This window comes from Cetorhinus maximus, chromosome 5 (genome assembly GCF_964194155.1).
Source record: "Cetorhinus maximus chromosome 5, sCetMax3.hap1.1, whole genome shotgun sequence".
In the NCBI taxonomy this organism is placed as follows: Eukaryota; Metazoa; Chordata; class Chondrichthyes; order Lamniformes; family Cetorhinidae; genus Cetorhinus; species Cetorhinus maximus.
In genome coordinates, this window is record NC_135883.1 from 43,268,448 (window position 1) to 43,281,961 (window position 13,514).

The 13,514-nt window shown below is 43.4% G+C and overlaps 1 protein-coding gene across 1 annotated transcript in view; it reads right to left on the bottom strand.

The window, feature by feature from the left end:
- Positions 1 to 2,834: 2,834 nt before the first annotated feature.
- The window catches only part of LOC144681100 (uncharacterized), a 194,753-nt gene continuing 184,073 nt past the window's right edge, over positions 2,835 to 13,514 (bottom strand). Inside the window, exons 7-8 of the mRNA XM_078542831.1 lie at positions 12,170 to 12,395; positions 2,835 to 2,965 (exon numbers count right to left, since the gene is read on the bottom strand). Of these exons, the coding sequence (XP_078398957.1) occupies positions 2,835 to 2,965; positions 12,170 to 12,395 (357 nt within the window). The remainder of the gene's footprint in view (positions 2,966 to 12,169; positions 12,396 to 13,514) is intronic.

Consider the following 13,514-nt stretch of genomic DNA (forward strand, 5'->3'; position numbering starts at 1 on the left):
AGAGCATCTTAAAGAATAAGAGGGAGGTGGAGAGATTGAGAGAGGGAATTTCAGAGTTTAAGGTTCGGCAGCTATGGCACAGCTGCCAATAGTGAAGCAGTGAAAATAGGATGTACAAAAGGCCAGAATAAGAGGAGTGCAGATAGGACTGGAAGAAGTTACAGAGATAGAGAGGGGCAAGACCATACCACTTTAATGCGCACACTACGGGATTAGACCCTTGCTCCAGTGAATTTTTAAAATTCTTTTACTGGATGAGGACGTCAGGGGCGAGGCCAGTATTTGTTGCCCATCCCTAGTTGCCCTTGAGAAGGTGCCGGTGAGCTGCCTTCTTGAGCCGCTGCAGTCCATGTGGTGTAGGTACACCGACAGTGCTGTTAGGGAGGGAGCCCCAGGGTTTTGACCCAGCAACAGTGAAGGAACGGTGATATATTTCCAAGTCAGGATGGTGAGTGGCTTGGAGAGGAACTTCCAGGTGGTGGTGTTCCCATCTATCTGCTGCCCTTGTCCTTCTAGATGGTAGCGGTCGTGGGTGTGGAAGGTGTTGCCTAAGGAGCCTCGGTGAGTTTTTGCAGTGCATCTTGTAGATGGTACACACTGCTGTTACTGTGCATCGGTGGTAGAGGGAGTGAATGTTTGTGGAAAAGGCACCAATCAAACAGGCTGTTTTGTCCTGAATGGTGTCAAGCTTTTTGTGTGTTGTTGGAGCTGCACTCATCCAAGACAAGTGGAGAGTATTCTATCACACTCCTGACTTGTGCTTGTAGATGATAGACAGGCTTTGGGAAGTCAGGAGATGAGTTGCTCCCCGCAGGATTCTTAGCCTCTGACCTGCTCTTGTAGCCACAGTATTTATATAGCTAGTCCAGTTCAGTTTCTGGTCAATGGTAAGCCCCGGGATGTTGATAGTGGGGGGGCGGGGGTTCAGCAATGGTAATGCCATTGAATGTCATGGGGCGATGGTTAGATTCTCTCTTGTAGGAGATGGTCATTGCCTGGCACTTGTGTGGCGTGAATGTTACTTGCCACTTGTCAGCCCAAGCCCAGCCCAGGTCTTGCTACATGGACTGCTTCAGTATCTGAGGAGTTCCAAATGGTGCTGAACATTGTGCAATCATTAGCGAACACCCCCACTTCTGATCTTATGATGGAAGGAAGGTCATTGCTGAAACAGCTGAAGATGGTTGGGCCTAGGACACTACCCTGAGGAACTGCTACAGTGATGTCCTGGAGCTGAGATGGTTGACCTTCAATAACCACAACCATCTGCCTTTGTGCTAGGTATGACTCCAACCAGCAGAGAATTTTCCCCCTGATTCCCATTGACCCCAGTTTTGCTAGGGCTCTCTGATGCCGCACTCAGTCAAATGCTGCCTTGATGCCAAGGGCAGACACTCTCACCTCACCTCACCTCGGGAGTTCAGCTCTTTTGTTCATGTTTGAACCAAGGCTGTAATTAGGTCAGAAGCTGAATGACCCTGGCGGACCCAAACTGAGCAAAAAAATGGGGTCTATTTGAATTTAGCACTGAGTTGAAAAGGCCCTCCCATGCGTAAATCATGTCCCAACCCCATTCCCCTACTGGCAAAAATGGGATTTGGTAGAAATGAGGGGGGACTTCTGGATCCATGATCCTGGCTCCATTTTGGATAAGACCTAGGGTCTCCATGCCTCTGTGAAAATTTTGGATCTTACGTGCACAAATCGGCTGAGGTGTTATCCTACGTTTTCACAGTGACTACACTTTAAAAGCACTTAATTGAGTGTGAGTTGCTTTGGGTAATCTTGTGGTCACTAAAGGGCGCTATATGAATGCAAGTTCTTCCTTTTCTTTCACTGGTGTCTCAGTATCTTTTAATGCCCACCATTCTTTGCTATTCAAGGAAGCAAGAATAGTAGTTAAGGCATAGATTTCAAGAAAATTACTCATTGCTACAGATGAATGGGCATAGATTATGGCAGAAAATTTGAGAAGTTCTGGGCTTTGGTTTGATAATTCTTTCCAAAATAGGTCTTTGTTACTTAGACAACAACAGATATACAGTGTCGACTAAAGTCAGTTAAAGTCAGCATGGATCAAAATGATTCAATGAGCCACATATTCAAGGGCTACAATACAGAGGTGAAGATGTTTTTCTACAGCTATACAAAGCCCTTGTGAGGCAACATCTGAAGTACTGTGTATACTTTCTAGACAGTATTAGCCTTGAAATCTGCAGTGCAGGTTCACCAGAATGGTACTAAAGTTAGATTATGAAGAGCAATTACATAAACTAGGCTTGTATACCCTGGAATATCGAAGGTTAAGGGGGTGATTTGATTGAGCTTTTAGGGTTTTGAATGGAATTGCTAGTGTAAATAGAGAAAAAACTTTTATTTTGCTTGCGGAGAGTGTAGTGAGACATAACCTTAAAATCAGAACCAGTCTGTCTATTCATGACTGATATTAGGAAACACTTGCAAAGAAGTTTGGAACTCTTTCCCAGTAAAAAAATTGGAACTTATCTCAATTCATGATTTTCAATCGAAGATCGTTAGATTTTTGCTAGCCAAGGGGATTGAGGGATATGGATTGAGTTAGGGTGCAGATCAGCCTAATTTCAATGAATTATGGAGTAGGCCCAAGGGGCCTGGGTGGCCTTCTCCAGTTTCTATGTTCCTTCAATTCTGAAAGCTAGTTTGGAACTTCCAGAACTGTGTATGACTTTTGAATGTATATCACCCATCCCTAGGGTGACAGCTGACTGCCTGCTGAAAAGATTACCTTGGCATACAGAACAGCCAAGGCTATAGGAAATCCATGATTGTGTTCTTGCACAAGCATGAACATTTTGTTAGTGTGGCAACCTCTGCTGGCATGAAGGTGAGAAATCCATGATGAACTCGATAAATGGCGGCCAGATCCTGCTGAATGAGAAAGGCCAGGAAGATGGTGGTTGTTCCTCAGTGTCATCATGGGGCATCCCTGTAAGAGATAAGGGGGAACCAATGGGAGTTACTGTAAAGAGAAGTCTAGTGGGGAATAATCAGCAAGCTGCTCATTAGCGGAATCATGTACAGTTAAAGGAAAGATATGGGAGTTCCGAGGAAGAAATTATTGGACTCGAAATGTTAACTCAGTTTCTCTCTCCACAGATGATGGCAGACCTGCTGAGCTTTGTCAGTACTTTCTGTTTTTATTTCAGGCCTCCAGGATCTGAAATGTTTTACTTTTAAGATAAAGTAGAAGTTTGATTGAGCTGAAATGGTGAATCCTGTGCATGGGAGACAGGGGCATTAATAGAAACAGAAATTAAAGATGACATATCACCCTGTATCCTGGAGGAGTGCGAGAAAGGCAGATTCATTGAGGGCATGCTTACACTATAGTACTATTGATTTTTAGTAAATGCTTTTCAAGATGTCTGTTGGTCTCGGCAGAGTGCTAAGAAACATTACAAGGACTGATGGGGACATGCTCACCCTGACGGTGAAGAGGGACTAATAACCGTGCACTAATACCAACAGACATGTCTGGGGGAAAGCTAGCCCCTGTATTCTGCTTCTGGATGATGCACTGCTGGCTGTTTCACTAGCAGAGGAGGTTGTCAGAAAGTGCTGGTCGGATAATTCTGTCATTTCTGGACCTTTAGGAAAAATAAAGGGACGAGGGTGGTGGTGGAGGAAAGTAAATTTTTCAGTTAAAGGTGAGCAAGTTTTTGCTCTGGGCTGGTTTTAAAGATTACAGCAAATTGTACTGCCAACAAGAAGCATTAATTCTCTCATAGGTAAAAATGTACTGTAGAACAGACAAATCCTACTCAGTAAATCCAATTCTTAATAAGAATGTAAGTGCAATTTTAGCGACCTCAACAGCTTAGCAAATGTAAACCCCGCAATTATTCATAGCCTGTGTGAGGCCACTAGTTAGAACAAATGGCACTGATGAAGTAAGGAGTATTAAATTTTCTAAATCAAATGCACTTCTCTGAATCAATATAAAATACATGAATTACAAATCCATGTCCCTGAATTCTTTCGAGAGTATTTTACATTCTGAATTAGAAGAGTTACTGCCATAATTACATTTTCTAATTAAATCTCATACAATTTGCTTATCTCTGTCAGGAAGGAATAGAACCCCTACAGGAACTTATGACAAATACTACAAAGCTTATCTATTACTTTAAAATAGCCTATTTTAATGCCACCAGTTGACTTTAAAAAAGGGAAGCTATACTCCCTGCATCTAATGAATATCATTCTTTAGTCAATCATCTTCAGTCGCTTCTAATGGATTGGTAGGCAGTTATCTTTATATCTTTATCTGTATAGCTGAGATGTGGAAACAAGAAATTTATTAAGTTACAGAGTACAAAAGCTAGGAAGTTCTGCTAAACCCTTATTAAACACTGATTCAGCCCCAGTTAGAGTATTGTGTTAAGCGTTTTAGGATAAACTTTAGTAAGGATGTCAAGGCCTTTGAGAGAATACAGATGAGATTCACTAGAATGGTGCCAGGAATGTGGGACTTCGGTAATATGGAGAGACTGGAGAAGCTGGCAATGTTCTCCTTAGAGGAGAGAAGGTCAAGAGATTTGATTGCTCCAAATCGTGAATGGTTCAGGTAGAGTAAACAATGAGAATCTGTTTCCAGTGACAGAAAGTCAGTAACTAGAGAAAACAAATTTAAGGTGATTAGCAAAAGAACCAGAGGGAACATAATGAGAATTATTTTACACAGCGAGTTGTTGTGATCTAGAATGCACTCTCTCAAGGACTGGTAGAAACAGATTTGTCACGATGATGTGATTTGTGAATGGATGATATGAATCTTTAATTTCATCGGCTGGTCAAATATAATATCGAACTGCTTTAAAGGGACTTTTAAAAAGCAAGCATAAAGCAAATAATGGACATGACTTAAGATGGCTGCCAAAGGTCACCTAATGTCTGGTATTACAAGTTGGCCAGTTTCTGGAAGGTTCCAATGTTTATTACAAATAAGACATACCAAGGTCATCTCTTAAGGAATTTCGCATGTGCTGATGTCGAGAATTAGTTTAAAGATTTACTGAAACTGCACTGGTCCTCACCATTTACATTTCTATAAAGCTACCTTTCAAGTGGAGACAGAAAGTCTACCGGGACAATGGCTTCCGATCTCATCCAGATGGAGGTGGATCATTTAGGAGTTAATGGCTGGGACATTTAAAAAAACAAATCACCCAGGCCCATAACAATAACCATGCATGAGCTAATCAATTATCTCCTGAAATTACTATGGGGAGAGAGGTCATGTGACCAGAATAACCATTTTGAAATGTCTTTTAATACACCCAAGCTGCTAAAAACAGGAGTCTGGGAGAAATCTGCCAACAGAGCTGTAATGCCATCTCTCTCCCTCTCTCTCTCAAGTTCAAGACCCTACCTTTAATACATTTTGGAAGCCACCACAGAAATAGAGAAATTCCATTGAAAAGACCTCAGGAATAATCACATCAACTTTTGGAAAAGATGGATTATGGTTTAAGAGAGATTGTCTCCAGAAATTGCAGTTTACATCAGCCTCAATTCCACTGGAATTTCAAGACCACCTTGGAAAAATTCTGCCTCAGCCATGGATACCAGTGAAGGACTCATAAACAGTGAACTCTCTATTTTTTTGCCGTTTATCAGTGAATTTTAATTTGGCCAAAGAATAACCATCTATTGTAGGACTTGTAATTTTGCAAGCTTATGTGTGTGTCTGTGTGTTTGTGTTGTGAAGGTCGGGATATGGGTGTATCTTATTAAGTATCTTTATATCTTTACCTGGATAAGTTTTTAACTCAGTAAAAACTTAGGCTCTTTTGTTTCAATTCAAGAGAGCCTATCAGGCTGATTTCTTTGCAATCAGTATGTAATACCTTCATCCTTTTAAATTACAACAAGCCCTGTTACAATCAATTGAGGAGTGGGAAAGAAATGGCAAGTCCTGACACGTGTCCTCACCTGTCATAAAAGACTCAATAGTGACTTTCAAAGTGGATAAATAATTAAAAGTGAAACTTTGCAGACCAATGGGGAGAGAGCAGGGGCATTAAGTGGAACTAATTGGGTAACTCTTTATCAAAGAGCTGGTACTGGCACGATGAGCCTTCTGTGCTGTATCATTCTATGATAGAGCTTGAGTGATAGGTGGCTATTCAGTCTGTGATGTTGCAATCATTTGGTGGGACCTTACCATGAGAAAAATCTGTCAGAGCTCTCTCCCACTTGATAACTTGAATGCATTTATTTCTGTGTCAGGAAAATTGAAGCCAGTCAAATGGCAACTTGAACAAACAAGTATAGTCAAACCAACACAGAGTTAGAGACAAAGTCTTGCTGAGGAAAAGGGCAAAAAAAAGACATGCTACACAAAAGGGTGAGGAGGTTCACACAGTTCCCCAGCAGCAAAAAGAAACCTTCCACGCGACACTGACTAAACACCATGAAGGAAAAGATGTAAGGGGCTCGAACATCTTTCCTCAGTGTGTGCAGTCAGTGTTGTGTAGGAGGTTTCTTCTTGCTCCTTTGGAACTCTGTGAACCCACCACACCTTTGGTGAAGCTGCTTTCAAAGGAGCTACACGTGGAGCAACAAATTGCACAGCTCAACCGAGCAAAATAAATTGCGGAAAGGCGTTTTTCTGTATTGCTGAGGTCAGGTCCCGGGAAGGGAATTCAGCTTTCCGCTCAATCTAACAAGATTACAACACGCCCCTTGATTCTTAGAAGCGGCGCATTCTAGATCGTTTCCCAAAATAACAGTTAAAACGAGGATGTAAAAATCCACCATGGTTATACACTCAGCCCAAGTAGGGTTGGCATGGTGCCGCCAGGAATTTAAGATTTATCTCCAGAACACCCTTCTGCAAGGAAACAAGGCAAAAAATTATGAGGATATTAAAGAAAATTGTGTTTTCTTCCCCCCTATTTATTTAATAAATACTTTGACGTATTCATTCTGAAAATATTGGAGATGGTATGTAAAGGGGGCACTGTTTCCCAAACAGTCAAGCTGAATCCAACTGGGCGACAAAGACTGCATTCCCTTTCCAATTGGCCTGGAGGAGGCGGTATGCCTGGAGGATGAACCAATGGCAGGAGTATGAGGGTGGGGCACATCATGTGTTGAAACCTCCTGGCATCCACACAGCCTGAGTTGGCAACTCTGAAGCCCACAGTGGCTGGCAAATGCTTCAAGTTTATACCAGGTTTAGTAGTCACATTGTAATATTGATCAAGAACAAAAACAGATGAAACTAAACTTGGGAATAACAAGTTAAAAAAATCATTATCTATTGGATGTACATGATCTGTTGTAATATAACTGAGGCTTGAACTACAGCCTTGGGTCTTCTAAAGTAAAGAAACAAGTATGGAACTCAGCTAAGGGTATCTGCATTCTCTCAAAGTGACTGCACAATAGGGGATTAGGGTTGTAATTTATAACACCAGAGTTCTGTGCACAGCAAGGCCTATTCGGTCACAGTGCACTAACTTCAGATCCATAAGATTAAATGCTCTCTCTTCCCATCTCTTATTTATTCTTTTCTTCTCTTTGTGAAGGGAGCCTTTAAATTATAGAAAGCAAACATGCTCTTAGGCACATTATAAAGTCTAAATAATATAGAGACACACCTACCTCATTTATCTCAAGTCCACACAAAATATCTCAGCGATGGAAAAATGACATCAACCTTGCAGCAGATGCTGAATGGAATAAATATGTGCTACACACTATCATAAAGCCACAGAGTATGAAAAGGAGACCATTCAGCCCATCATATCTGCCAACCGTTACTTAGAGCAATCCTGAACAAATCCTACAGCACTCCTATCTCACCACTGTCTTCTCTTTCTCTATATTTCTCTTCTTCAAGCGTTTATCTGGTTTTTCTCTATACGTAGCTCTAGCCTTAACTATTCCTGATATCAAAGCATTCCTTGCTCTAACAATCCTGTGTCAAGAATTTTCTCCTGAATTCTCTCCTTACTCTTTTTGTGATCATCTTAAATTTAATGACTCCATCCAGAGGAAATGGCCTTTTCCTATTCACTGGAAGGAACACATAAACAGGAGTAGGCCAGTCAGCCCTTCGAGTCTGTTCCGCCATTCAGTTGAGTCTTGGCTGACCTGTATCTTAACTCCATCTACCCACCTTGGTTCCACATCCCTTAATATACTTTCTGAACAAAATTAATCAATCAATTTTGAAGTTCTCAATTGACACCCCAACCCCCCCCACACACACACAACCCACCCAAGCCTCAACAGCTTTTTGTGCGGAGAGAGTTCCGGATTTCCACTGCCCTTTCCACTACACTAAAGAAGTGCTTCCTGATATCATTCCTGATCAGCCTAGCTCTAATTTTAAGGTTATGCTCCTTGTTCTGGACTCTCCCACCAGAGGAAGTAGTTTCTCTCTATCTACCCTCTCAAATCCTTTAATCATCTTGGACATCTCCGTTAGATAATCCCATAATCTTCAATAGTCAAGGAAAAATACACCTCGACTTTACAACTTATTCTCATAATTTAACCCTTTTAGCCTTGCTATTATCCTGCTCTGCATCCCTTCCAAATCCAGTGTGTGCTTCCTGTTCTGCAAAAAAGGTCATCGACTGGAAATGTTCAGTTCATTTCTTTCTCCGCAGGTGCTCCCTGACCTGCTGAGCATTTCCAGCATTTTCTGTCTTTATTACACTTCTTGAAGTGCATTGCCCACAACTGAATGCAGTCCTTCATTCCTCATAACAATGGCCTTGCCAGCGATACCCACATCATGTGAGTGAATTTAAAAAAAGACTTTCATAATTTATAAACTTGTTTACTTTCATCTGGAACTCTGGTTTGAGTCGGTAATAGCCCCACTATCATAAGCCTCTGTTCATAGCTTTTCACATTCCTAGCATCATCATCAGGAATGGGACATTGTATGCTCCTGATGTCTTCACTGATCTTTCTCCAATGGGGTACAAAAGCTATTCTAACAATGGCCTAATCATTGCCTCTATAAATTTATTACTACTTCTTTGCTCTTGTACAGTCTGTTGCATGTAGAAAGTATGAAATGTCACTGTCCTTCTTTGGTCTTTTAACCACTCATGCTTTCAACAATTGTGCATTTGAACATCTCTGTTCAAGTAGGGCTGAATAAGACCAAACTGTTTCTACTGCACACCAATATTTAATGTATCGAAGCTTATACACTGTCTGATGTCTGAAGATTTCCAGAGTGATGATTCCTAGCTGAAAATGTACCATCTTGCAGATTGTGTTATAACCAACGTGTATTTATGTACGGCCACATCTGAAGCATGTCAGACCCTATATAATGCTTTATAGACTGCCTCATTGCCAAGTTATATCTCTATACACTGATTCACATCCAAAGTCCCTGGGAATTTTTTTTTTCTCACAATTATCTCTTGGCATAGTGTTAGTCACAATCATCTTTACTGCTCTATTTTCTGAAGTAAGATATTTAGACAAAATGCTTACTTGACTATCAAATGTTTGGAGTCTGCGTCAAACTCTAAATAAAATACCACCACATTAATATAAAATATCACATAAACATTAATGTAAACATCTGTCTTATTAGATTCCTTCAGTGGGCAATGCTAGGGTTAATTTTGAAATTGTGTCCGTGCTGGGTCTGCTATGCTTTAAGCAGAGTGCTGCACCCCATGTTGTGTCCTGTTAGCTCGGCATTTATCAGTTCTGTTTAACTTTTGCACAGTAACATTCTGGCAGTGACAATGGCAGGACTAACAATCTATCTCCTTAGGGATTGATAAAGAACAAGGAGGATAAATTAAAGACAATGAAAGTTAAATCAGGGACAGGCAGATGGCAGCTCTGTCAATGCAGCACTCCCTTAGTACAGCATTGAAGTCAGCCTGGATTACGTGCTCAAGTATCTGGAGTAAGCCTTTGCTGGCTGAACCCTTGTAATAAGAAAATGATAGATAGTTCTAAACTTGAAGTCATCCAAAATTCTGCTTGCAATCAATTACCTTGGGACTTTGTAATCTACATTGGCTTCCAGTCTACCAGTCAGAATTCCCCTGGCCTTTATTGGTTGGGATGGAGGGAGGGGCAGTGGGCGGCAGGCTGGGAGGTGGGAAGCCTGGCAAAGTATCACAGTAAGGTGTCATGGGGGGTGGAGAGGATGCCCGACATCATCTTGCTGCCACATCATTTTGCCAGGTGGGTGAAAGCTAGCAGATCAGCCGCTAGCTGGGAGGCCAATTGAGGCTCTTAAGTGGCCAATTAAAGGCCTCTACCCATCTCCACACGCATTTTGTTCACATCCAGTGGGTTCGCCATCATGTAGGGAGAGCACCCAGTGAAACCTCGCGGCCTCCCAGTGGGTTCCAGAGGAGTGTCCTTTTTGGATGCTCCATAGCCCACAGAAGGGACCCATGGTAATAGCACTACTGGTACTTAACGACCTACCCTAGCCCCCACATTGCCAGGGCCCTGCCTGCCTGGCCCCAGGTGGTCCCAAGCCACTTATCCCTTTGCAGATTCTGAGTGAAATCTTGTGCTCTCTCCCGTGATGAGTTTGGTGGTGGGGGCATTTAATCGGCCAGGGACTTAGCCACTTTCCCACCTCCACCTCGAGCAACCGTGATGGGAAAGCCTGTGGTCAGCCTTGCTACCCTGCTAACAATTAAGGCCCTTAAATGGGCAATTAATGCCCACTTAAGGGCCTTATTCTGCTGCTGCTATTATTAACTCAGCGGCAGGTGGGGGTACTCATCATGCTGGGAGCACGACAAGCAAACCCGTGTGGGGATTCTTGCGTGCTCCCAGAGGGGTCCCTAAGGCACTCAGTATCTGATCGAGGGACCTGGCATCGGGAAGCTGGGGGCCCACTGGGAGCCACACATTTGCCCTTGCTGCAGACCCCGCCCCCTCACCTCCCCCTTCCCCATGACCCCCATCCCACGACCCCCTTCCTACCCTGACTCAGCTTACCCTGGGTCTCTCCTTGCTTCGAGGCCTCAGGTGGGTGTCATACTGGCAGGAGGCATTGCCTCCCTGGTGGTGCTGCTAAGCACAGAAGAGCTGCTGGCCTCTGATTGCCTGACAGCTCTCGCCAGGCAAGGCTTATGCCCCCTGGGGTCCTTGATCCTGGGTGAAGGATGTCCACCGGCCTGTCAAGTGCCTGAGTGGTACTTAAGGCAGACCCTATTCAGATTCCACCCTTTTTGTGTGCTCCTCACAACTTGCTTTCCTACCTATTTTTGTATTGTCTGCAAATTTGGCTACAATACAGTCTGTCCAAGTCATTAATAAAGATCTTAAATAGCTACTATCTCTGCGGCACTCAACTAGTTACAATTTGCCAACCTGAAAATGTCCCATTTATCCTGACTATTTCCTGTCAGTTAGCCAGCCCTCTACTCTTGCTAATATATCACCCCCAGCACCATGAGCTCTTATCTTGCATAGTAACCTTTTATGTGGCACCTTATCAAATGCCTTTTTGAAATCCAGATCAAGATCTCTGAACTCTCTAATCCTGGCCTCTTGCATATCTACAACTTTATTTGCTCCACCTTTGCCGACTATGCCGTCAGCTGTCTAGGCCCTAAGCCCTGAAATTCCTTCCCTAAACCTCGCCGCCTTTCTCTCTCTCTCTCCCCCACAATAAGATGCCCCTTAAAACCCACCTATTTGACCAAGCTTTTGGTCACCTGTCCAACTCTTTCCTTGATTCACTATCAATTTTTGGCTGATCATGCTGCTATGAAGTACACAGGTTTTACCACATTAAAGATGCTACATAAATCCAAATTGTTGTTCTTTATTGGCAACCATGTGAAAACCACACATTTATATTTCAGTGAATTCAAGGCAACAATTGCAGGAGCCTTAGAGTGTCCTCTCATTCCATGGCTCAAATGTCCATTGTATCACTGCCACCTTAGCATAGCAAGGCAGGAGGGGCACAATAACTGTACATAATCATTACATCTTGCTGTAACATCTAAAATCAATGTTATGAGGTGAATTCCAACAAATTATTCAAAATGCGATCATTGTGGCAAGAGAGAGAAATAAAGGATTTGAAAAACTAAAAATTCTAAGACTGATTAGTCATAAGGCTGCAAAAGCTCTCATCCACCTTCACTGTCAGATGAATTACCTTGAGATTCCTGGTCTTCCTGACTGATGATACTCCATGATACAACGGGCACCGAGGTAGGCGCAGGATGGAAGGTTCCGGTAGTCGTCACTGTAACAGAGCTTTTTGCGCTGATGATGGATTCAGCAGGTAGACAAGTGACATTGTTTAGGCCGTCAACACATTCAGAGCCCACTGGACAAGCGTAGATGAAGCAATCATTGTAATTTTGCTCACAATTTACTCCCTAAAAAAGGGGAAAAAAATTCCCTCAATTATAGAATCACAGATTTGTTGCAGCACAGAGAAAGCCCGTTGTGTCTGCACCGGCACTCTGAATGAGCCATACACCGAGTGGCATTTTCCCCACCTTCTCCCCGTAACCAGCACATTCTTCCTCTTTAGATCAATATCCAATTCCCTTTTGAATGCCTCGATTGAACCTGCCTCCACCACACCCTCAATCACTGCATTCCAGATCCTAACCACTTGCTTGGCGAAAAGGTTTTATCTCATGTCACCTTTGCTTCTTTTGCCAATTACCTTAAATTTGTGCCCTCTCGTTCTCGATCCTTCCACCAATGGGAACAGTGTCTCCCCATCCACTCTGATCCGACCCCTCATGATTTTGAACACTTCTATCAAATTTCCTCTCAACCTTCTCTTCTCCAAGGAGAACAGCCCCAACTTTTCCAATCTATCCACTGAACTGTAATTCCCTGGAACAGCTTTCATGAATATTTTCTACATCCTCTCTAACGCCTTCACATCTTTCCAAAAGTGTGGCGCCCTTGAGCAGTTCACATGTAGAATTTTGCCAAGCATACATGTAGTATTCCCCTCCTCTCTCATGTTCATTGTTCTGGGGGTGGGCCAATACCCATAAAAGCTCATGGGCTGCATTTTACAGGAGGGCAGACTGCTCGTGCCACAAACCCCACCCCCCCGGGTGAAGTAAAGTTGGCTGGAAGCCGACACACTCCATGCCACCCGCCTTTCAGCCACAGTTCGCTGTGGGTGGGCGAAATTGCCGTCCGCCCCTTAGTTGGGAGGTAGACCCGCCTGGCCAAACCGATTGGCCTGCAGTCCCATCAGTCGGCACTGCCAGGACCACAGGAAGAAGGCCGAAGGGGAACGTGGCTGCCCCCAGAAGTTAAGCCCCAGGGTTTTAAAGCAGGGAGGGATCCCAGAGCCCAGGGAGGTTGGAGAGGGGGTGGTGAGGTCCGTGTTCTGTCAGGCAGGCAGCGCGGAAGGAAGGTGGGGGGCAGTGACATCTTGGGAGTGGTGCCCCCAATGTGTCCCTTCCTTCTTTCCCACCTTTATTCATGCTGGCTTTTTACAACGGCCGGCCCATTCCTGAGCGACT